Source organism: Dama dama, chromosome 12, assembly GCF_033118175.1.
Source record: "Dama dama isolate Ldn47 chromosome 12, ASM3311817v1, whole genome shotgun sequence".
NCBI lineage: Eukaryota > Metazoa > Chordata > Mammalia > Artiodactyla > Cervidae > Dama > Dama dama.
This window is the reverse complement of record NC_083692.1, coordinates 40,651,363-40,677,728: the sequence shown is the minus strand read 5'-3', so window position 1 is coordinate 40,677,728 and position 26,366 is coordinate 40,651,363. Positions and strand designations below refer to the sequence as shown.

At 38.2% G+C, this 26,366-nt stretch overlaps 1 protein-coding gene across 3 annotated transcripts in view; it reads right to left on the bottom strand.

Annotated features, from left to right (window-relative positions):
* SLC12A1 (solute carrier family 12 member 1) overlaps positions 1 to 26,366 on the bottom strand; it is an 86,008-nt gene that overhangs the window by 14,423 nt on the left and 45,219 nt on the right. For all 3 annotated transcript variants that reach the window (XM_061157082.1, XM_061157081.1, XM_061157080.1), the window contains exons 17-20: positions 18,227 to 18,367; positions 15,589 to 15,695; positions 11,794 to 11,876; positions 2,033 to 2,176 (exon numbers count right to left, since the gene is read on the bottom strand). In XM_061157082.1, coding sequence (XP_061013065.1) covers positions 2,033 to 2,176; positions 11,794 to 11,876; positions 15,589 to 15,695; positions 18,227 to 18,367 — 475 coding nt within the window. The remainder of the gene's footprint in view (positions 1 to 2,032; positions 2,177 to 11,793; positions 11,877 to 15,588; positions 15,696 to 18,226; positions 18,368 to 26,366) is intronic.

Genomic DNA, 26,366 nt, shown 5'->3' with positions numbered 1-26,366 from the left:
TTTAATGCAATTTGCACCCTTACATGGACACAGGGAAAGTGTATCAGGGAAGCAGGGCAGTGTTTGAGCAGAACCCTCATTCCTATTCACCAGTAGGTGTTTCTTTGCTACACCCTATGTATTATTTCTCATTTCCACATCTTTGAAAGTTGTGACTTCATTGCTCTATTTCAAAGCGATAGTGTCAGCATCGTGCTTAGTGCAGAGCTGACAGCCTCGTTAGAGCTTCCTCTCTGATCTAAGAGGGTCTCAGGATGTTTTGTTCTGTCTTTTGCTGTTTCCATGGTTGGGCTGGTCAGTTCTGAAGCAATTATCTCATATTGTTTCTATCTCAGGACCGCTAAAGGAGAAAGTAAATATGTTTACCAAGTGGACCAAACTCTGCCCCCACTTACAAGCAGATCAGAGCATCCAGAGGACTCCTGTATGCCTGGAGACCGAGCTTGGTCCTGATCTAGAACTTCAAAGAGTCCTCAACTGACAAAAGCCCAGAGCAGTAACAGGGCCTACTTCAGAGCTGTGCTTGAAAATTTAGGCATTGAAACAAAACATAACCTAATTTTACTTTTCTGAACAATGAGACATGTTAACTTTCAGAGATGTATGTTTTTGTCAAAAGTATTGTCATGCAGAAACAGCATTCTGGAATAAATAAGTTCCACTTTCACTAATAAGGACCTTATTACTTCTCTCCTCTCCATTAGCTAGAGAAGAGTATGGGTTACGACTTCTGAATTTTCCATTGCTTCTCAGGTTGTACAGTTGCTCAGAGCAGATTCAGTGGGCAGTTAATTCTTCTCATGACTACACCAAACAATTGTAAAGGAAAGAGGATAGTAGTTAGCATCCAGAGGGTCTTATTCTAATATTTATACCTGGAAAGACTTGATGTACCTCCAACTTAAGATTCAAACATCATTTTTTCTATAAAATGTCATTTTAAGGAAGGTAATACCCAGCAGGTTCTCCCCTAGGCCATCAAATGTTTCTGGCACCCAAGGGTACCTCTAAGTATTTGAAGGGGGAGAAATGTTTGGGTTTCTCATAATGCTATGTAGATATACAAAAATGTATTACAGGTTAAATTTGGTCCTTGGGTCATAGTAGGAAAATAAGAAAACTGAACCAAACCTTTTCCAGGGTAAAGAGGTGGCCTCTTTGAAAGATTGACTCCTATAAACCTAGACCAGCAGGCTGCTAAGTCTCAGTTTGGATCTTGCTACTTGACTTGGAGACCTTGCCAAAGAAATGATCTTTCCTGGGCTTCACACCAGTGAAGGACTTCATGAACTATAGGAATATTTGTGCATGAAAGAAATGAACCTTAACATTCTAATTTTCTACCAGCAGAGGTCGCTATGGACCTCATAAAAAACAGTGTTTCTGTAAAGAGAGCAATTAAAAAAAAAATCAGTCATTTGAATCACCTGTTTATAAAACTTATAACAAGGTCTCATTCTGTGGGCCTCCATTCCTGGGATGTACACTGAACACTCAGAGGTAAGTGTACCATTTAGCCAAAATCTGCAGGTAATTAGTGTCAATGAAGTTCCAAGTCCAGAATTCTGGTTTGTGATCAAGATGTAGTTTTGATATTAGAATTCGACCTGGACCCCTTACTTGCCTGTAACAGTCGACTTTCAGTCTCCTGAAATGTCTGCAAGGTGTGTGTGTGTGTATAGATAAACCAGTTTCGGTATTAGGTCATGAACTTTATCCCCTTTACATGTTAACTAAGAACTTTTTTTTTTTGGCTTCTATGGCATTCAATCTGCTTAACCACTATATATCTTCAAAACTAAATAATATTTTAAAACAGAGAGTTTTTACAGTAAGATGATACAAAGCGGTGAGTGTTGTTAATAAGTGACAATAGCTTCTACCTTTTAGCCATACTATCTTCTCTAAGGAAATGTCTTTTAGTCCTTACCTACACACAATGCCCCCAGTATCTTAGATATTGACTACTGACCCCTGAAGATTCATTTTGGCTCATTTTGTAACTTTTCTTGTAAATCTTAAAAGCACTTACCTTTCTTAGGAGTTGGCTTAGTAATGTTCAGCTTGCCAGCTTTTTTAAACAAGCCTCGGATGCCTCCATTTCCTTCTTCACTTTCATTATCTTTGATGGTGGCTTCCAAAGCCAGCCGCTCCTGTTCTAATTTCTCTAATTCGTCTGATGAAAGAAGACAAAAATCACTTACTTAACTTGGAACAACAAAGTTTCCAGGAACGGTCTTACTAATGATTTCAATATTGAAAATGGTGTGACTATGCAATTAAATTATTATTTATGCATAATATGATTTTTCTGAATGGTTTTTTAGAAGTAACACGAATCAATAAATTGTATTCAGAAAGTAACAACTAGCTCAGAAAACTGGCTCTGTTAAGTTATAATACATGAGGACACTGAGTTTTTTATCTGTGAGGGCAAAGAAGGAGGATATTTAATGCCATCTTTATTTACTACTGGCAAAACAAGATACCAGATCCACTGTGTGTAAGATCTTGTACACTGAAAACTACTGATTTACTGATCTAAGCTACCGGGCCAAGATATTTTACAACTGGTAGTAACAAAATTACAGAAGTATGCTGGGTGTATATCACACACACAGCACTGCCTCCTGAATTGAAACATAAAACTAGAGAACAAGAATTAAAGAAAGAGAACCAGATCTGATAATAAACTTACAGTGAAAAATATTTACCACCACCAAGTCTTTCCAATAAGTAAAATACTTTCTGGAGTGAGTGACCAAAGCAAAAGAAATAAAAGCTGACATTTCTGTGCGCCTGTCAGAGTCCATATTACTAAAAAAGGCCGCACAACACTTGAGTCTGCAATAAGAGTCAAGCTGTATAAAATGTCCTGTCCAGGATTTAGACCCACTCTCTAAGCTTTGATGCTGGGTCTGGATGCCTTTTATCTTTCCTGGATTCTGATGGTGACAGAAAGTTCCTAGCTGCTAGGTAATGCATTGCATCCCTTGCTGGCCTCAACCTGCATGGATCAGGGCAGTCATATGACTGTGCTAAAGACTGATGGACATTCTTGCTTACAGTGGTAAGGTGAGAGACTTGTCAGATCCCCTCATCTTCTTGCCTGCTGAGAACAGAGCCTTAGAAAATGAGCTAGGTTTGGAGGAAGAGTAGAAAACCTAGATTCAGTGTTACAAAACACTGGAAGGGCTTCTGTAAATGTCAACCTTAGGAGACTGTTGCCTTTTCTTTCTGGGAAGTGAAGCTATACAAACTCTAGATTTATCAATTATGTACTAACTAAATCTGTCAGGACAGTCACATCCCTAGACGGTGCTGTTATTCAGCTACACAGAATTGTCTGGCCCCTTTCCAGGTCCCAGCGATTAATCTTTTGCCAGTGGCATGAGATTTAAGGTCAAATCATCCATGTGATTTCCCCAAAGCTCCAAAGGTTCTCAAGATCAGCAGCTATAGAAAATCTAAGAAATTAGATGAATGGCATTAAAGCTTAGACAAGAGTTGCTTACGCCTGACTTTCGAAAGGTGAACATACGCTGTGTTGCACTGGGGTCATAACCAATTACAGCTCTGCTGCTGGCTTCATGTGACATTGGGCAAGTCACTTACTTTTCCTATGCCTCTGATTTCCTATCTGTGAAATGGAAAATCATAACCTTTCCCACTTCCTAGCTTTGCAAAAAGAATAAGCAACAGGTCCTGCATGGTGCTTTGTTGCTCCTTAGAGAACAAAGTAATGAATGCATTTCTATAGGCAGTGTATTTATTCGACTTCTGGAAATGGGCTTAGTCATGCAAAGCAAATCAAGGTCTTTGAGAAGCCTGGGAGTTATTTTAGAAGTTAATTATTACTGTACTTTCTTCGGGTGCCAGGGTCTATGCCGCACATTATTCATTCCCAAACAACTCTGAGAAAGTTACTATTATACCTCATTTTGTAGGTGAAGAAACTGAGGCTCAGAAAGTTTAAGTAATTTGTCTGATGTCACCCAGCAAATCACAGGGTTCCAGTGCAAAGGAGTCTGCTTGACTCCAAATTCTACATGCTATCCAACATGAAGACCTTCTGCTGTTGGCTTCTTGCTATTATTTCAGAGTTGTTTTATTAACCTCCAACTCTTTATCCTCAGATGAACCTAAACACTCAGGTACATGGTGTAATGCCAAGCTAATTCCCCAAAACTTTGGTCTCTTCCAAATTGTCATTTTAAATAGAAGACCCTAAGGATACAGGTACATATGGCAGGCGACCCTAGAGCAGCAGCTTCACTGTCCTGGCTGATGGCCCCCCAGCTGTTGTCCACTCTGTGGGGTGTTTCAAGGGGTCGGCTGTGGGGTAACCTATTCTTTGCAGTCATCTGGAAGGCAAGTATTTGCTGAGTTCCTCTAGGGGCAACTGCATAGTTTGCACTGGAGAGAGGATTCTTTGCCTTTTCTTTTCTTGGCAGGCTCTAGCATACCCTGTGATTGGCCACTAGTTGCCATGTTTTTTGTCCTCTAATTTGGACAAAGGAGGGGAAAAATAAATTCTCCTTTGTAAGGATTCGGCTGGCTAAGTGAACCGGGAGCTACTCCAATAATGTGCTCAGAAAGTATGTGCAAAGCCCATCCTGCACAGAGCAAACTGCAAAATCCCAGGCCTGCGAGACAAAACCAGACTTTGTGTGAGCGAGTCAGATTCAGCAGTTTCCTCAAAGATGACAGAGACAGAGGTTGACAGAGTCCATTCTAAAGGCTAAAGTCTGCCTGCTTGGACATCTTGGACTTTCAGATCCACACAGTGGTATGGTCACTCAAAGTGATTTTGCAAACTCTTATTAAAGTTAATTCTTAATTATGCACTTGGTAGGTGATCTAAGGCCCCCTTCTGCGCACTCCCTCCTTTTCTCTTTTCAGTGCTAAGTAGAAGTGACGTTTTGATTATCTATTCTCCTGCATTATCTATGTGGCCTACTGCTTGCCTCTGTTTGCATGCGAAATCACGAGTAGACTTTGTCAAAACATTTCTTTCAATTGGAGCACTGGCTAGCTGACTTGTAAAAGTGTGCCTTTAATCACAAAAGAGATAAGGCCAGGGAATAGGAGTGGATAGGTGTGATGATTGCCATAAGGCTGACTGAAAATTACTCATTTCATCACCGCTACCGCTACCACCACCACAACATTACATTGTGGTATTTAGGATTCACAATGCTCTTTCCAATAGTGTCTTATTTCATCCCAGCATGAGTACTAGAATGAAAGCAGAGCTAGTAACATCCTCCCCATTCCCCCGTCCCATTTTACTGTGAAGGAAACTTGGGTTTAGAGAGTTCAAGTGATTTGTTCAAGGTTGCATAGCTGGTGACCCCAGTTTTCTGTTTCAAATTCTAGTGTTCATCCCTCTACTGTCCTTCATCAGTGATGTACTCTGACTTCCAATATCTCCCTGATGAAGCAATACCCAGTCTGCATGTTTTGAAAAACACCATCCTCAAATTGCTCAGTCAAGAAATTTCTATAACATTTCATATTTTAATAATATTCTTCTTCAAACTTTATTCCATTAACTAAACTATGTGACATGGAATAGAGTTTTAAGATACATGTCTATTGTAATCCCACTAATTTGTAAACTCCTGGAGGGTAGCTTATGTCCTATTTCCTTACCACCACTTATTGAGAGTTTACTTTGTGTGAAGTACAATGCCAAACACTCCACAGCCATCATATCCCTTAATCCCAAACAACAAACCTGTTAGGTAGGTATTACAGTTATTCCCGTTAGAGTAATTGAATTTGAATCCAGACCTCTCTGATTCCAAAGCCTATGCTTAGGCTTCCCAGACTCCCTCTCAAACATTCTTAGATTTGTTCATTCCTCATTAGTGCCCATCACCGCAATCACTCAAGAATATTTTGCTGAAATGAAAGAACAGGTCAATTCTGTTTCATGTGGTGGGATACATTTGACACAGTTATCTCTATAAAGGAAGAAAAACAAGTGAAGAGCTGTCAGGGGTGGGGGTGGGTAGAGTGTGCATGCATGGAGGGGTGTTGGTATAAAAGACAATGTTTGAAAGAAGGAGAGTTCACGCCTTGTACAGAGTTACAAGAAGAGGGGCTGAGAGCAGCTCACAGTACAGATCAGGCTGGCACCTAACAGAGGCAGGACATGAGGGATTAACCCCGAGAATGAGAGACGAGGAAAGGGCTCCTTACCCTGGAACTGGCCACCATCTGGGCACTGGTACGACTCTGAATCTTGCATACTAGATAGTTTCATATTATATCATATTTACAAAGCCATACTGCTCGGGAGAGAGTAAGAGCCTGGCTTTCTCTCATGCCAAGATTAAGAGAATCCCTGAGGTTTTAATGATGGGGGAGAAAAGCATAGACTTTCAGGATCTATCAGTTGAGTGTGAGTTTCTAACCAAGGCTTCCTACATACCCCCAAACAGTTCTCATAGGAAGAACAAAGAGTGAAGCCTGAGCTGTAACCTCATGCAAACGCCAAAACCACTTGAACAGTAGTTGGTTTATTTTCAAGTGCTTTATAAATTGATTGTATGGTAACCAACTGCAGTGACTATTTTGAAATTCAATTTAGTTGTCAAGATTGCCTCGAATGGTCTATTTCCAGTATTTTTTTTTTTCCTCGTTTAACATGTCTTTTAGAAATAGGCAGGATTCTACAATTGAAATTCAGTCTGAATCTTCAGGATAGAGAGTAGTCAATTACCTGACAACAAAAGAGAGAGCAGGGAAACCCACTGAGGATTGTGTACCCTCTGACTTCACAGCATGCTTTTCTTTATTAATTATTAAATTATGATTCTTTCTTGGTCAATCAACTCAGAGCTGTAAATGCTCACATGAATCAATGTGCCGTACCCCAGGTGAAGTTTAGTTGAATTGAAGGCAGGAAGCAATCCTGCAGTGGTCGCCTTCCAATCAAGTAATTATTTACTACACTGCCATCTGTCTTTATTTTGCTAAGCCACTCCATCAGACACAGCAGAATCCTCGCGCTCTGAGACGGTCATAAATCGTGCAGTACTTCCACGGAACACTTGACCGCAATATATTGCGAATCACGTCTCATCACCTTATTTCCTACCAGTACAATTTGGACTCTGCGTTGTAGTTGGCAACTTGCTAAATACCCCTGGGAAGTGAGCAATATGAAATACTGCATTTTTTTGTGTGTTGTCAGGCAATAAATTAACTTCTTAAGAGAAACTATCAGCCATCAGTATTGGGTGAGTTGCTGCAGTATACAAGTTATAATGCTATGAGCATCAATCTTATTTACATAAAAAATTATTCTCCTCACATAAGCCTGTGACACAGTATAGAAATAATTGTCATTAGCTGGTAAATTACCTATAAAGTTGATTTCTATTCACTGCTTTATTAACTACAGTATATGAGCACTCTGAATTGCTAATATTTCCTTTAAATTATAATCTGTGATGACACCGTGGTGTCGGTGTTGGAAAAGCTATGATGATAATCATTAACATATTGTAATGCAATACTTAAGATTTATCAGGCTCTTATTAAGCCCTGTATTACAGTATAATACAATGAAATGCAAGCTTATTTCTTCCAATTCAAAATCTAATATGAGGGTTGTGGCATAAATTACATAAACTTCAAAACGATGCATAGAAATGTGGGGTAAAGTTAATTTCTATCATTATGCCGCTGTTTTTCTACAGGTTCGTGTATTTGTGTAATGTTGTTTTGGTTTACTCTAGATAATTGGTACTTATAATTATTTTATTAGCATCCTACTGCATTTTTCCTTCCTTGACTAAGAAGCAAAAATATTTCAAACATCAAGGTTGATATAAATCAGATAATTCCCTTGGGAAATTAAAAGGGGATGCAGTTCACTGCCAGGATTCTTTCAGAAATATACAGAATTTGCTGGCTGTATTGCTTTATAGAACTAAATTGACAGGGCATTTTGGCAGATGGAGCAGTGAGGGGTGGGAGTTGTATTACATCTTTCAGCCTGAAGAGATCAACATACAAAGCAAATGTATAATTTAATACAAATTATAGTTTGCATTCTTATTTTTTAGATGGAAAGACAGGACAACTCAAAAGGCAGAAAAATCAAACTAAAATGTAGAAGTTAACAAACTAGGTCTCTTAATATTAGGTTCTTGTGATTGTCCTCAGAGTCATGTTTATCTTACCATAGTCAAAAAGCCCCTATGCTGGGTTTTTTAAGGAATAGATAGAAATGGCTTTGTTTCATTCCTATCTCTCCAATTTCACCACTGCTTCTCATTATGTAAGTCATTTTCCTCTAGTTCTTCTTTTTTAAAAGGTAGAATAGAGGCTTCAGATAGACACAGGCTTGAATCTTAGCTCTACCAATTACTGGTGCTGTGAATCTTAGTTAAGCCTCAATTTTATTAGCTGTAAAATGGGGACAATGATAGTATTTGCCTGATAGGGGAGTTGGGGTGATAACTATTATAATATGTGTGAACATGAAGCATAACACATGGCACATAGTATGTGCTCAAAAGTGTTAGCTACGATCACTATTAATGCATTACATTCTATCAGGAAGGAATATAAATTAATCGTGACTACCATATAGAATTAGTATATCTGACCTGAAGATGTAAAAGGTCCATGAAAAAGAAAAGGGACATAGAAAGGAAGCCTGCAGGCATGAAAGATAGCCTTAACACAGCAATTTTACATAGAATGGATTCTACTCTGAGTTTTATTTTTTAAGGTTCTTCATGCAGAATTATAGAGTATGCATATCAGATAGTGACTCTACATCTTATACAAATGCTTGATTTCTAATTTCTTCTTCTTTTTCCTGCTCTCTTGCAACAAAAAATTGTTACATCATAAAATTCACCTGATTCACTCATGGTTCCTTCTGTTAGGATGAGACAGAGGTGAAATGGCCAAAAAAAAAAAAGACTCTGAACCCATCAGCCACTTGCACTCTCAAATCTCTTGTAGGGTTTTCCTTTCTGTGAACCTACCCAGCAAAACCCTGATCCTCTCAACCCCAGAGATCAAATGTCACTAGAGAAAAAGCAGAAAGCTAGCAAAATTACTCCAGCTTCACAGAGAGAATTGAGAATATTGTGAATGATCTTCCTCAGTTTACCACTCCTGCAAATCCACATAACTCTTCATCAATCCTCACTTCTTTTATTTCAATTTTAGAAGATGGAGCAGTTTTCTTCTGTGTCACGCCAACTCTTCCATCCATGTCCTTCCTTTGATCTTCCCGTTCCTCCAGGATCTTATTCCATGGCCATCTCTTTCTTTATCCTCGTCTTCACTCTCTCCTACTCTCTAGAACCCATTTCTTTTTTCACCTGGAAACAAACACTTCTCCTATTCTGAGGTCTATAGTAGACCTCCTCAGCCTTATTCCTCTCCTTAGCTCATGGTGGTGGGCCATATCCACATTCTCTGCTTCATCATCTCACACCCTCTCCCTAACCCACTGCACTCTGGATTCTGTCAACACTGCTCTACAGACATTGTTCTAAGATTATCTGTGCCATGTCCGTTATATTTCATTTGCAATTTACTGGTGTTTTTGCTGTATTTGACTCTGCTGATGGTTCGCATTCTGAGCACTCTGCTCCCATGACTTCCATGACAACACAGACTCCTGGTGCCTTTTCGTCTCTGGCCACTGCTTCCTCGGTCTTCCTTTGGGACCTTTGTCTTGTGCCTTGGGGCTCTCAACCCTTACACACATTTTGGGTTGTATTTTCCAGTGTCACAGTTTCAATTTTCACCTTAATTATGGTGTTCCTTGTATTCGTTTGGTAGAGCTGCCATGATGTATACCGTGTATATGGGCAGAACACAACTGAAATTTATTTTCTCGCAGTTCTAGAAAATAACACTAAGGTCAAGGTGTTGGCAGGGTTGGTTCATTCTGCGGCCTCTCTCTTTGGTTTGCAGATGGCCATCTTTTCCTTTTGACGTCATGTGATCTTTCCTGTGTGCTTGTCTGTGTCCTAATCTCTCTTCCTGAGGACTCCATTGATATGGGATTAGGACCCAACCCAGGGATCTCATTTTACCTTACCTATTTGATTAAAGACGCTGTCTCCAAATATAGCCACACTGTGAGGTTAGGACTTAACAACATACAAATTCTGGGGGTATATAATTTGACCCGAAACATCTAAATCATCATCTCCAGTTCAGATTTGTCCTTTAAGTCTAGGACTGTCTAACTGCCTATTGGACATTTCCAGTAGGATTTCCTATAGGACATTGTTTACAACTGAACCAGACATCTCTTCATTATACCTACTACTCTTCCTCTTGTGGTTCCCATTTCCACTAATAGCACCACCGTTCACTGTCAGCCAAGGAATCAAGGAATCTTTTTCCTCTTGTCCCTCTCTCCCATCGCACACATCCTATCAAACCCAGAAGTCTGCTTTTTGTACCCCCAAAGTACACTGTCCTTTTCTCTCCATCCCCTGAGAGAGGCTGCTCTAGTCCAAGCTGTCACCTGCTCACTTTGATTATGAAAATCTTTTTGATTTATATTTCTGTCTCTGGTCTAGTCCTCTTCAAGTCCATCCTCCATGTAACTGAAAGAGTATGAGATCTAAAACTCAAATTTCACCATGTTATTCCCTCCCTTCAAATCTCTTCAGCGGTTCCTCATTGTCCATAGAATATGGTCTGTGCTTTTTAATAAGGCAAATGAGCCTTTTGAAATCAGGATCTTTTATCAGCAACCTTATATTTCACTATGATCTGCTTCAGTAATATGAATGTGCTTTCAGGTGTCCATATACCTCACTCCTCCATAGTCCCACATCTTTGCTAATGCTCTCTTCTTTGCCAAGAATGCTGTTGCTCAAATTCTCTTTTTTCCTCTCTCCAACCATTAGCTAGTTAGCTCCTACTTGGCCAGGAAGCCTTCCTGGAATTAAGTGCCCCTTTTTCCTTTTCCATAGTACCCTATTAATATAGCTATTATCACACTAATAGTGTACCCGTTTCCGTTACAAGGCTATGATACAGACTCTTAGTAGTCTTAGTCTATCCAGCACTGCAATATACACCATACCTGGTACACAAGAGGTTACCCTCAAATATCCTGTTTTAGTATCATCTTGTCAGTGCACTCCATTGTGAAGTTCAGCTAAAGAGGTGAGTCAAGGATTAGTGACCTATCCTAGTGTTTTGCTGACTCTTTAGATGTGTCCTTCACTCTATACACAAGAGGGTATGTTTATACTCTAAGACTTAACAAGGAGTTTATGGAATCCTCTACAGGGGAAAAGCAGAATCACTAATCTGAATTTCTGTCTCTGACTTAGATTAGTGATTCACAGCATGATACATTCAGGCTCATATCCATATTAGCTACAAACCAGATCACAGACTCTTAAACAAAATACATGGTTTTCCAAGGAAATAATTAATCTTCACTTTTTGAAACTCTTGCAAAAATTAATTTGGCAGTTTACTTCACCAAATGTATTTATTTTTAGTGATACTAGGTTTGTGGTTTTGTGATGAGAAGTCTGATAACTGCCCTGAATTATTCTATATTTCTGGTTAGCGAGACAAACACCACTTATGTTAACAATGAGAAAAACACAGGGAAAGGGTACAGCTTGTGTAGGGCAAGAACGTTGTCCTGCCAAGAGCTCCATTGTTAGCAGGTTTTGTCTGTATTGGGCTCTGCACTATCCCCTCGCACCTAGAACAACGCCAGGCAGGGGTAGGTGCTCAATGAATATCTGGTTGTTGAATAAAGAAAGTACATACCTTGCACCTGAAGAACCTGGGAGATGTCAAACCCTTGGCTGATTCTGACTATGACAACACCAATCTCAAAATCAAACGCATCACTGAAAGCGGAAACAAAATAGTGATTTAAATGACTCAATCCTCAAGATTTGGACTCATACTAAACTTCTAGGATTTTAATGTAATTAAGCTACCAAAATTTACTTTTGAACATAGTCAAGAGTTGATGCTTTTTCTGTTTGCTTGTTTTCCCTTTATGTCTTTTAAAAATGTATTCCGAGGAAAGGTAACTAACTCTTATTCAAACAATACTATCAACTAGAATTTTAAGATTAGAATTTTGATTATTTAAAATATTTGATTCTTTTCTAAGGCAAACAAAACAATCACTGTACAGAAGTCTCAAGGCCACAAACCCTTTGAAATTATTAGCCAAACTGCTTACCCATTGAGGGGGAATCCTACAACATTTTTGACAGCAAGTTCCCAGTTAAAAATGTCTCCAGTTCCTCTAAGAAACTTTCATTATTGATTTTAGAGAGACCATTTGAAGTAACTTTTTCAAGGCAACCCTATCCTGATGAAGTTGGCTGTTGTATCTTCTCTAAACCCAACCCAATGGAATTAGACTATCTAGAGGGGAAAGAAATACTAGTTCTTTTATCTCCATTCTTATAAAATACATTTTCCCTGCCCTTAAATATCAGGCAAACCAATTGGTACTTTGCATTCATTTGAAATAGTCTCCCTGGGAGTTCCTTTGTTCAATCTTTTATGGATCTGAAGCCCAAAGAGACTTTTCATTTGGTCACCCTTTCCCAGAAACTATAGAGATATGCAAAAAAAAGTCTCTTGCCAAAATAAACCTCAATTTTCAAATAGCAATATAAATAAGTTGAGTATAGTAATAATATCCATTCAAAATTTGAACCATAAGTGTACTTCACTTAAAATAATAGATCCATTCTAGATATCCATTCCACAAAGTAATATCCTGATCAATCTTATTTCTAAGTGTCCTTGATTATAAAAAGTAGACAGTGTGTTCCACAAAAGGTATCTGAATTCTGTGTTAGGCAAAATTATCCAGGACCAGGATATTGTATAATGACAAAGGTCCTTAAAAGTAAAATTTGGAAGCAGAGGATGAGGTCAGAGCAATGTGGTGGGAGAAGGACTTGACCATTAAAAGCTGTAAAGATGGAGACAGAGGCCATGAGCAGTGGGATGCCTCTAGAACCTAGAAAAGGCAAGGCTAGGAATTCTCTCCTAGAACCTCCAGAAGGGAAAACAGTCCAGGGGGTTGGTGTAAGACTTGTTTTGTTTTAATTGAAGTAGAGTTGATTTACAATGTTGTGTTAGTTTTCAGTGTATAGCAAAGTGATTCAGTTATATATAGATATTCTTTTCCATTATAGTTTATTACAGGATATTGAATATAGTTTCCTGTGCTATACAGTGGGACCATGTTATTTATTTTATATATAGTAGTTTGTACCTACTAATACCAAGCTCCTAATTTATCTCTCCCCTACCTCCTTTCTCTTTGGTAACCTTAAGTTTATTTTCTAAGTCTGTGAGCCTCTCTGTTTTGTAAATATGTTCATTTGTATCATTTTAGATTCCACATATAACTGATATCATATGGTATTTTTCTTTCTCTTTCAGACAGTCAGACTTTTAACCTACACTTTTGTAAGCTAACACATTTGTGTTGTTTTAAGCCACTAACTTTGAGGTCATTTGTTATGACAGCCCATGAAAACTAATAAAAGTCTAATTAAAATTAAATCATACTTATGAATATTATGAAATTTAAAATCTTTTACTCAAAGAAAATGGTATCAATAAAACATTGTATTATTGTAGTAATACCCCTTTATGCTAATAATAGTACTGTGCTTTAAGTCATTAAAAAAATAAAATGAAAAAGTTAGAGAAATACAAAATGGATATCTGATTGTCTTCCTTTTGTGTTGACTCCATTTGCTGTGGTAATAAAATCATTTAACTTTATCAAGCCAGCTAAGTTTTATACTAGTATAAATTTGATCCACCTTAACACTAAATTTTATTACCAATGATTAATTTGTATAAAAGCCAGGAGTCTCCCCAGCTTAATTTTTGGTTCTTTGAAATTTTAGAATATTTCAGATGGTAGGGAGGTTGGAAGATGAACTCAGATAATATTATATCACTAATGGACTCTTTGACCGAAGATTCACTTATTTTTTCCTTTTTACTCCACCCCTCTTTCTTTCTAAAGATGAGGATGAAACTTTACTGAAGATTCAGGATAACAGAGTGTGGATCTAGTCCATTTCTAAGAGTGTCTGGCCAGCAGCTAATTGTGATTTTAAATATATCAAAAAGCTGTTTGCTAAGCCTGGCAAAATTCTGTCCCTGATCACCTGGTTTAGTCCTAAACTTAGAGTACCAGTCAGAGCCAGATAGCCGCACATGGCATCTAGATGTCACATGTTTAGGGAACACAGTTCAGAAGGAGGCATTTAATACATGAGTTCCCCATGTTAGGAGGACTGTTAAATGATTGTTTGGTCAGTAATGCATATAATTTCAGAAGATAAAAATTACTTTCTTGTATTTCTTTTTAATAGAACTAATATGGGAATATTTTGTTGTGTTCCCTAAATCTCCCCCAAATAATGGTAAATGTGATACTCATTCTAGCAGGGGCTGGAAGACAAAGCCTGGTATAAGAAACACTGGGTATATACCTGCTTTGAAGAGGTGAGGAATTTTTTTCCTGTGTATTATGGAATCCTAAGTGCAGTCAGACCTCTTGGCATGTTCTCTACCCTGTGGTATGAAATCAGACAGAGGAAATATTCCACTTTCTGAGCTATTGACACAAAAGATGGCTGTTAGGCCTAGCTAATATCACCCTCCTTGAGACAAAGCTGGTTAAGTATTTTCAAGTCTGGAAGAGAGGCTCAATTTTCTAGAACTGTCACTGAGGACACCCTGAGTTGCTCTGTATGTATAGTATTTGTCTTCTCTTACTTTAAAGAAGGAACCAAGCCAGGTAATACTTTGGGTATACATGTGCTTTTGAAGGTTGCATAGCATTGTGATCGTTAGTTTAAACTTTGAACTTGGTTGGTCTTGGGTCGGAATTCCAACTTGTCATTTTCTGCCTTTTACTTAATTTTTAATGTCTATGTCTCTACTCATAAAATCAGAACAGTAGTAGTCCTTACTTCAAAGGCTTCTTGTGAGAATTAAGTGGGATAATTCACATTAAGGACATTAGCCTGGTGCCAACTAGTCTTTGAAGGATTAGCATTATTATCCCTATCCCATGACTTCTTCCATTTTTAGATATTAGATGTCACATGCATTTTAAACTCACTTTTTGTCCATAAACTAACATTGTTACCTGTCAAAGGCACCTGCCATGTGGATCCTTGTATCACAACGGGGGAGGTGAGGCTCAAGGTAAGATCACTGAATTGAGCACATCAGCCAACCTAAGATTCCAACTGTTTTGAAAAAACAATTCCTTCCTTACCTAGTTGTCCTCGCCTTTTAATCTTGTAAATAGGTTTTAAGATTGTAACTCTTTACATTTACCTTTTTCTCTGACGCCGAATTTTCCCCACCCCTTCTCCTCTGAAGACAGGATTCCCTCAAGTTTTAATACTCGCAGTGTTTTTCCACTTTGCTAAAGAATTCAGAGCACCAGGGGAATGACGTCTTCTCAGGCAATTCATTCTGTACCACAGTGTCAGTTATGTACTGCCCTGGTTAGTGCTTGACAAACAAGAGCACGTCTTGAAAGCCATCACTTACTGTATGATTCCCACATAGTTTTCGATCTCTGTCAGGGGAGCCTTCCTCCAGTTTTTTTTGTATCCAATCACCAGAGTGTTTGGTTTCATTCGTCCTAAGCCCGAGGCCTAAACAGAGGAGATAAACACATGGGCAACTCTTACCAGACCAGGAAGCTACCTCTGCAAATGAAAAATAATGTCCAGAAGAGCACTGAAGTAATGTTCTGAAGATTAGATTACATTTTACTGCATGTCCTTCATGCCCGTACCCAAGCATAAAATAGAAAGATTAGTTCTAAATCATCTCAGCCATAAATGGATTTTAGATGACAGAAATGTAGCTTTTCTAAATTAGCAGTCATTTGCATTTCTTCTGATACACTCATTAAAATGGTTCAATAATTTAAAATCAAGTGAGGGTTGGCTTAACTGTTGGCATGCTTGCTGTAACTTGGTGGTTCAAAGCTCATTTCCACCTGCTATATCCATAATGTCATTAGCAATAAAATCCATGTTTGGAAAATTCCTATATAGAAGAACCACTGAAACTTCTACTTGCATTATTTATTGAAGAATAACTGAGCTATGTTTCCAGAATCTAATCCTCTTACACGACAGTATCATTAATAGCCATCTTCCATACCAGAAGTTTCATTCCCCCCATTAGGTGACAGGATATGGCTTCCAGTTAATTAAATTTAATCGGGCAATATCACTGAGCACCTATTCATTGCAAGGCGCTATGTTAGGTGCTATGAGAGAGTAGTGAGACACATTCTTTGGCCTGAAGGAGTTTAGAATAAGATTGAGGTGACAGATACATACAAATAATTATTATTAATGTGCGAATGCGGTAAGAAATCATATGGAAGTGTAAGGGAGAAAATTTTGAATGGTTTCTTGGGAGAGCTGACATTTGTTTTGGATCTGGCAGTTTGGTTAGATGTTACCAAGTAAAAGTAAGGGGAACAGCGGAAGTGAAGGAAGGATATTCTGGGTCATGGGAATAGTGACACAAGTGACAAAAGTGGACATTTTTGTCCCACAGTGGGACATTGAAGTGACAGTAGCAAGTGGAAAAAAAGATAGGCATTGATAGAGAGTTCCTGAAATAAGTTTTGCCTCCACCTCATTTTGTGTGTTGTCCTTAGAAATGTACAGGTAGCAGAATAGCTCCTTAGAGCTGTTATCTGACCCTTGGCTGATACACGGCAGTATGGATATAGTGTTTTCCATGACTATGATTTGAGGATGTGGCCATTCATATCATAATTTTTTAGATGCAAAGAAGGTTTTATTCAAAATGGTATAGCTGTCAGTGCTTCCCTTTAATACTACTCTGTCCTGCCCTTTTTGACATGACCTCTCTTATTCCCATTTTTCTCTGAAGAAATTCATGTCAAGTTTTTTTTTTTTTTTTTTTTTTACAATTTCTTCTGGATTAATAGGTGAATTGTTTTACATGCCAATGTCTTCCCTCTTCATGTTCTTATTCTGTATTTGTTGTCTCATTCCTAGTTGAGATTCTTATTATTTTACTAACCTTCCATGATAATTTTACATTAAATGTGTAACCTTCCCAACCCATTTAACCAAAGAGCTACTGAAAAATAACTTGCTACTGAAAGGAAAATCAGCATCTTGCAATGACATCTATTTCCATGGTTTATCAAATAAGTAACAGAGGCTCATTGGTATTCAGAAGAAGGTAATAGGTTTTTCAGAAATGGTTTCTCTACATGTAAAGCTACTTTGTTCTTTGGGGATACTAGAGACAGGAATGCATCAAAAACTCTTATTCTCCAAAATATTACAATTTAATCCATGTGTTTTCTTTCCGGCCTGCATAAGCCATCAGCGTTAACTGGATGTAATCCTGAATTTTGACACTCCTGTAGATGGCACTTCTGAAAGCTAAATATATCATTTAGTATATGTACAATCAGGTTTCTCTAACAATACTGAAGTCCAAATTATTAGAAAGCCAAGCCCTACAATTTCTGAGGTTCTCCTGGATTGTTTTAGAATGCTCTGGCATTTTAAATTTAGAAAATCAGAAGTAGGGAAAGATTCTATATATTATAAAAGGAGAGGAGAAAAAGAAAGAATAAGGGAGAAAAGATGGAAGAACTGTGAGCTTTAGTGTTAAATCACAGAGATTATTACATTTTATTTAAAATTCTGGAAATAATTAAGGAGGAGAGGGAGATTTTATGCCCAGATCACCAGACATTTATTTAGTCCAGTCTTGCAGCTGCTCTCACACCATTTGCAAAAGAAAAAAGGAAAAGAATGCCTGACTTGAGCCTTGCTATATGCAGTATGAGATGTAAAAATAGTTTGAAGTTTTAATAGGAGCTTGAATGTTGTCAACTATCAGAACAAATTTGCATTTCAATAAGTATGAGACAGAATATATGCTGTTGGCCAAAGGCAACCTCATTTTCCATTTCCAGTGTATCACTCATAGTTCACTGTAATAGAACCTCTCTGCTTCTGTTTTAGCTTTGCCTATCCCCAGGAATTCAAAATGAATTCCTTAACTGTCTATATTGATCTCTGATGCCTCACTGGAGCAGTTCCATTTGGGAGCTTCATTACAATGGAGTGCTAATTGTCTTTTGCCTCTGTACTCATTCTCTCAATGCCAGCCTTACCTGAAGGAGACTTCGGACACCATCCCTGAAACAATCTGCTGCCACTGCTGCATAAAATGCCTTGATTTTGTTCTTTATAAGCCAGGCCTGCTTTTTTGCCATGCCACTGTTCATCTCTTTAACACACAGCTTGCGCGGTCCCTGTATGACACAATGAAATATTGGTTAGAAGCCCTGCTATTATACATCGCACTGCTGTTATTTTCTAAAGGACAAAAATAGCCAGCAATGCCGTGTTGGGTTAAGAAATGGGAAAGAGGGGAAAACACCTCACTAAACAGGCTTCACAGACATTCAACCTTCTGGAAAGAACTTGGGCTGCTCACATTACTCACTTTCCATGCAGAATGTCTAGATGTAGTAGCACCTGCTTAGTTAACTGCCTCATGTCAAATGAAAGAAAGAGCTGATGGCACAAGAGAAAAAATACAGAAAATGTGATTGATGAGGTTCAGGATAAATACACCATCAACGTTTGACTCAATAGCAAGAGCCGGGGACTTCCTTGGTGATCCAGTGGCTAAGATTCTGCCTTCCAATGCAGGGGGCAGGTTCAGTCCCTCTTTGGGAAACTAAGATCCCACATGCTGTGCGGTATGACCAAATTTTTTTTTTTTTAAATAGCAAGACCCACATTTATGAATACCAAGGAAGCCTCAGCTAGAGCCCAGTTTCAAGAAACGTGACAGCACTCTTGGGAGCCAAAATGTGGTGAGTTGCAAATCCTGGCAGGAACAATTACATCTTGATAATTCTATCAGGCCCATTCTTTGTTTTTTTTATGTGGTGAAGACACTGTTGTATCACTTTTCTCTGTGTGATATTGACATCGTGTGTGGTCAGTCACTAGAGTCATGTCTGACTTTTTGTACCCTATGGACTGTTGCCCACCAGGCTCCTCTGTCCATGGGGATTCTCCAGACAAGAATACTGGGATGGGTTGCCATGCCCTCCTTCAGGGGATCTTCCTGCCCCAGGAATCAAACCCGCATCTCTTATGTCTCCTGCATTGGCAGGCAGGTTCTTTACCTTTAGCACCACCTGGGAAGCCCAATGTAGACATATTCCTATTCACATTAACATTTGCCATTACTCAACAAAGTTAGTGGAAATAGATGTTCACATACCTATGGCACAGGAAGAACAGAAGAGATTAAGAGAGAAGGAGGCAGGTGTTGTGGTGGTAGATGAAGCATTTTAAAATTTTAAGATTTGAGTTCTGGAAACTCATTTTAATTAAAGTTTCTGTTGTTTCTTCTTCCTTAGAGGTTCAAGCTAATTTTATCCTTTGCATGTTTCAAATCAACCCCAAGAGTATTTCTGATTATCTACCATGTGCCTGACAAGGGTACAAATCTACTATTTTCCTGAAAAATTCTTTCAGTTGATGGAAATATTTTATTGAATTGTTTTAGATTTCTTACTAACCACCTCAGATCTTGGTAAAATGCACTGAGTAGAACTGAAACAAGGCTGAAGATTCTGCATTTCTAACAAACTCCCAGATGACACTGATGCTGCTGGTCCTCAGACCATTCTTGGAGTCATAGTCTTAGAGGGTCTTGGATTAGAGAGAAAAGGCTTGTTATGTATGAAAAAGATACCAGGTTTTTGATCAGATAGAACTGGGTTCATTTGGCCACTCTGCAGGTAATTAATGATGTCTGAGCTTTGATACATTATTCCAGAAACAGGGATCAAATAGCTATTCTGCAAGGTCATTTCAAATAGTCATGATAAAGTATCTGGAATGATGTCTGGAATGTAGTAAGTGCTCATCCAAAGTTGATTTTTATTATATTAAATAAGTGCTCACAATCTCAATTAAGTCTCAGACCTAAGTTCACCAGTGTTCTACAATACAGCTGAAAGAGTGCTGAACTGGGAGCAGAGTGTATGGCTCAGATCTGGCTCTGAAATGGATGAGCCGATACCCTAGGTGTGCCATTTGTTTTCTCTGGATTTGGGCTCTACACTGGTGGCTCAGACAGTAAAGAATCTGCCTGTGATGCAAGAGACCCGAGTTCAATCCTGCATCTCTAGGGGATCATCCCAGCCCAGTGGGACGATCCCCTGGAGAAGGGAATGGCTACCCACTTCAGTATTCTTGCCCGGAGGATTTCATGGACAGAGGAGCCTGGCAGGGGGTTGTCCATGGGTTGCAAAGAGTTAGACACGACTGAGCGACTAACACTTTCACTTTATTTTCACTTTTATAAGAATAAGAAAATTGTCTAGGCCATCACTGTTCAGTATGATTAGCCCTTATCCACATGTTGCTACTGGGTGTTTGAAATCTGGCTGGTCCACATAAAGATGTACTGGAAATGTAAAACATTCACTGGATTATGAAACCTTAGTATGAAAAGAAAAAGGAAAGTAAAATGTCTCATTAATGTTTTTATATACATTGAATGTTGAAATAATAATCTGGATGCCTTGCATTTACCTGTTTCTTTTTACTTTTCTTGATTGGCTACTAGAAACTTTTAAATTACATTTGTGGCACATATTACATTTCTATTATATAACACTAGATGTAATTTGTGGTCCCTTCCATTTTAGTATTCTATTTAAATTGTATCAGATTCTTTTTGTACTTATTTTCACTAGAATGCTTTCTAGAACATAACAACATATCAAAGCAGTTTGGATAACTTACTTTAGAGTTAAATAATAAGAACCTCCAATGAAGATGGAGAAGGTACAGAGGAAGGATAGTTATTAAACCAGAAGATCTAGCCTGAGCAAAGATATGTCATTATAAATCAAATTTTGCTCAGGATTCTGTCAATGCATTTCAACCACTAGTCCTTCTTGGGCATTCTAGACATTGTCAATTGCAAAAGAAAGAAGAAATATTTTCTTTAGGGAAGCTGAATGGTAACAATAACCATGAGACAGAAGAATAACCAACAACAAGGCAAGGTATCAGACCATCGGCATATTGAGTTGTACCACAATGACTTTGAACCTCTGGAGAAACTGGCATTTATTTAAACAAATATAGCCTAATGTATATCTAGTAATAATACAAAAATCCAGATTAAACATTAATTGTGACAGAGAGATTTACTTTAATGCCTAAGTTTGCTGTATTGAGAAGTTATAAAAATATTTCATGCAGAGACTATCTTTGCTAAAACAATCATAATATTCTTATAGCACACTTATTAATGTGAGGCAAGGCTATACTACAAACATAGTATGGGAAAAGTGAACTAACAAAAAGGGAAGACATGTTGAAATTTAATTTTTCAACATTCAAATACATCAATAGTCACAAAGATGGATTTTATCACCCAATTAAAATATTATAGAGATTAGCTCAGTTAGGAGTCAAAATATAAGTTAATTCAGGATTTGAACAAAGAAGCTCTAAAAATTTTGTATATATTATGACTTTGTCATTGATAGAGAAAGGGGTAAAGGAATTCTATTATTTAGTCTGGAGGATAAATTTATGTGACACTACTTCAAATAGATGTATATTATGAAAAAGAATTTGCAAAGGATTTCCTATATTATTGGGGTCAAATACAGGAATTTGGGTCAAATGCAGTGTTCTTTCCAACTCTTATATTTTAAAACATCAAGGGTCTTATTGCTCTGTCTTTGCTTTCATTGCCTCTCTGGTTGGAACTATGGGAAAGAAAAGTTTTCCCTTTCTGATTTGGTGGATATTTTAACTCGTCATGATCCTAGTGCCCACTTATAGGTCACTTCATTCTCCCTGTATTTTGTCATGTCATTATTTTATTAATATTGTAACACTCAATGACTAATAAAGAATAAGTGCATCTAAAAAAGCTTTTTTCCTTTTGATGGAGGTGAAAGTTGAGATTAAAAGGATGATGATAGAAGAAAAAATGGGAATTTTAGTTTTCCATGGTTATCTATGCTTGAACTGCCCTCCATAAGCCACAGAGTTGAAAGTTGGTTATCTTCCCTTGACAAAAGAAAAGATTGGTTGAATTCAAAGAGAGTTTTAGGTTTTATTAAGATACTTTGTAAATTTTATGAAAAAAAAGAGAAAGGGTAACGGTGAAATCTTGTTAAAAGAGGATCTACATAAGGAAGTTGGTCCAATGTTATTCCTTTTCTTCTTTACAGTGAGAAGAGAGAACAGGACAATCAGGTTTAAAGAATATAATGAGTAGGCAAACATTAGTCAAAATAGATCTACATCTTGTATACATAGTTGAAATGACTAGAAGAACACCAATCAAAATCAGATAACATTGCCTTTTCAGAGGGAGAAAGCCATGGGGCTGAGTGGCTATAAAGGCGACTTTAGCTTGATCTGTAATGGTTTATTTCATTTAAAAAGTGAGTGGAAGCATCTAAGAAAAATGTTAACTGTTGTTAGAAAAGTAGAATATGGGTGTTGTTTTACTGACTACAGTTTCATCATATGAAGTTGCCAGTGTTCAATGACTTTCAACACACAAAAAAGTAAATTTCATGTGATTTAACCTAATATTTTTCTTAATGCTTCAAAATGAAAACTAGAAGCAATCTTTAAAAAAAATCTTTATTTTTCAACCAATACGCGACAATGTACTTAATTAAAGATGCCAGTAAACTTGAAAGCCCTTTGCAGTTTTAACAGAAACAAAATGTATAAAAGAGGTAAGTGTTGCATTTTTGGCAATAATGACTTTATGTGATGAGCATGTTAAATCCCAGATCAACTGGATCACCTTTCCATCTTTAATGTATATTTTTTATTTGCTTTAGTTTAAAAAAAAAACTGCCTTTAAATGTAAAACTGAGAAGTATATGAGTGACAGCTATGCCTAGAAACACTATGCCTTCTCACATGATGAGCTGTGTGATTTTTAAAACTGAACGTAGTGTACTCAGAGAATTGATGGTGGTGGTGGTTTAGTCGTTAAGTAGTGTTCAGCTCTTGTGACCCCAGAGACTGTAGCCCATCAGGCTCCTCTGTCCATGGGATTTCCCAGGCAAGAACACTAGAGTGGTTTGCCATTTCCTTCTCCAGGGAATCATCCTGACCCAAGGATCGAACCCACATCTTCTGCATTGCAGGCAGATTCATTACTGCTGAGCCACCAAAAGGTCTCAATAGTTGTGGCACATGGACTTAGTCGCTCTACTCTTCCATTTGTCAGGGATCAAAACCATGTCTCCTGGCCTTGGCAGGCAGATTCTTTTACCACTGAGCCACCAGGGAAGCCCCACTCAGAGAATTAAGGGTACATGAATCCAAACTAAGCTATCTGCAATGATTACTATCTCTCCAGCTACTACAAATAAGTGAGGAAACTGACTGACAAAGAAAGGCAGTGTTTTTTTAATGCCATTGTACATACAGTACAGTTAGTGGAAATCACAACCCTTGACTTCATATTTGCCTGTTGCTGAACGCACTGAAGATGTCTATGCTCAGAAACATGAGGTGATGCTCAAAGGTGGAATCCTACCCCTAGTCTTCGTGTGGTGAAAGGAGTGAAGCACATAAGAAAAAGAAAATCACACTTACTGAATAGAAAGCCTCCTGGGATATATCACTAACTTATTATAAGGTAATTCAAAGGAGAAAAACAGACATTATTTTAAGTAACAAACCCAGATTCCTTAAAAAATATCCCCCAGTTTGTCCTGATGAAGGGTCCCTCTTCTGAAATCTTTAAGTTTCATAGAAAAAGGCAAGAGATGGGCAGAAGCTCAGACAGGTGAGTGGAATGTTAGTTGAATAGTTGGAAGGCTACAGTGTGGACTTGGGACCAGCAAAAGTATAATTCTTAATTTCAATTTCAGCAGTTTTGAGGGCTACAACATCTAGTCCCTGCCTGTCTACAGGATATGGCAGCTGAGGGGCATGTGTTTTCCCCTACCCACCAACAACGAAATGCCTGTGAGCTCTGAGTCTGCCCCTTACTTGGAGGAGCAGATGGCCAGTAACTGGAGGTCAGCAGAGGGATGGAGCGCAGAGCCTGCTGCCCTGTGACTAGCTGTGGGAGGGAGTGCGTGTCTAACTGTTCTATCCTGATCAAGTTGCTGGATAACTGGAAGTCCAAGATCCAATGTTTGGACCTGGTTTTGTTAAGAGAGGGTGTTTTAGGTTTCTGTTGAGGGGGGTATGTTTTCAGAATGAAAATGCCAACAACTGTATATCAAAAATATCCCATAATAATAATACCAACAATAACAAATAAAATTAATTGAGCATTTACTGTTTGACAGACTCTGAGCTGAATGCTAGAAAGCTTATCTTCTGGAGTTCTCATGACCCTGTAACAAACACAGGTGCTGTCATCATCATTATTATTCCCATTTTATACCTGAGAAAATGGAAGCATAGGGAGATTAAATCGTGTGCCCAAGGGAATCCCAGCTAATAGGTGGCAAAACAGTAATTTAGAACTTAACTGAGTGTCTCAAAAGTCTATGAGCATGAGCTTTCTAGAGTTAAAATTTAAATTGTTGTCTCTCAACATCATTGTTACTGTTTGACCTTTTCCACAAGGTCAGCCTAACCACCAATCACTATGTCTTGGGGGGAAAAAAATAATGTTACAGTTGACTTTCCCTACATCCCCTTCCATCTGTTTCTTTGTAAAGATGATTGACCACCGAGCATGGAGTTGAAAAATGCTGACAGCATCTGCAGTCTCAGGAGCTCACAGAAAGTAACTAACTGAAAAGTCATTAACTGATACAGTGACTATTTTCTGTCCCAAAGAGAATCTCAGCACCAGAGAGCGAGGCTCTTGGGCCTTACTCAGAGAGACCAGCACAGTAATGTAGGAAGTGGTCTAATATACATGTCAAGCAACCAGGGCCATTAGAGGAACAGGCTTAAGTACCTATCTCACATGAAACATTATTCCAGAACCATACTCTTTTATTATAGTTAAAGCAACAAAGGGTTAATTTAAAGTAATCTCTCTTAAAAAGACCTTGTGTCCCTTGCCAATATATGACTGTTTATACTCTCAGTTCATTTCTCCTTTCCTAGAGGTATTTTATTGGCTTGCTAAACTAAATTTTCTCTAAATTACTAGAGAAGAAAAATACCCCAAACTGCATATTTCACCAAAACTGGCTCCGGTATTATATTGGCCAAAATGAAATCCACTAATCCAGGGCACCAAAGTTGATAATATGAGAGTAGGGTGCTTGATGAGATTTTATAAAATCCTCTGGAGTCCCTATTGGTCATTATTTAACCTGTCAATCTTACGTAGTCAGTAGGATTCCCTCTAACCTCTATGGGATAATTACATTGAGTTATATTGTTTGAGCTACTATCATATAACCACTGAGAGGAAAGATAATATGACCAGCTTGCTTCATATTGCACTTAGAGTATTGCCAAGTGTTAAAAGATGCTTAAGTGCTGGTCACAATGACATGTGGTAAATTAACCCCTGCATCATGGGACAGTCGACTGGCCCTAGCTAGATTACACAGCTTCCTGGCTGCCCTATTCCCTGGCAAGTTTTGAAAGTTTAGGGAGGAGTATCCAACTCTAAGGGCTTCCCCGGTGGCTCAGCTGGTAAAGAATCCACCTGAAATGCAGGAGACATGAGTTTGATCCCTGGCTCAGGAATATCTCTTTGAGAAAGAAATGGCAACCCACTCCAGTATTCTTGCCTAGAAATTCCATGGACAAGAGGAGCCTGGCAGCTACAGTCCATGTGGTCACAAAGACCTGGACCAATATCCTGACTCTGCCACTTATTTTCTTGTCCTGTGACCCTGTGCATAATTGAATTTTCCTAAATCTCACTTTTCTAGTCAGTGCAATAGGGCTTCTTTTCCTTTCTTCCTCACTAGACTGTTATGTAGACTGAAACAAGAAAAACTGTAGGAAAATACTTTGAAGAATAGGTAAGTATGATCATAATACATTGACACTGCTGAGGATTTTGAGTGGTGTGTGTGCATGGCCCAGAGAGAGAGAAACAGGGACACACACTCAGTGTGTGCAAGAGAGCACTTTGTGAGAATACAAGTGGAAGTAGGCTCATTTGGAGGACTTAGACTTATTATTTTGTTAAAATATTAATGCTTTCTTCTCACTTTAGAGAGTAGTGATAGTGACTGGTCAATAATTATTGTTAAGTGTTTAGCATCTACTTTGAATACCTCCTGGAAGAACCACCAGTAA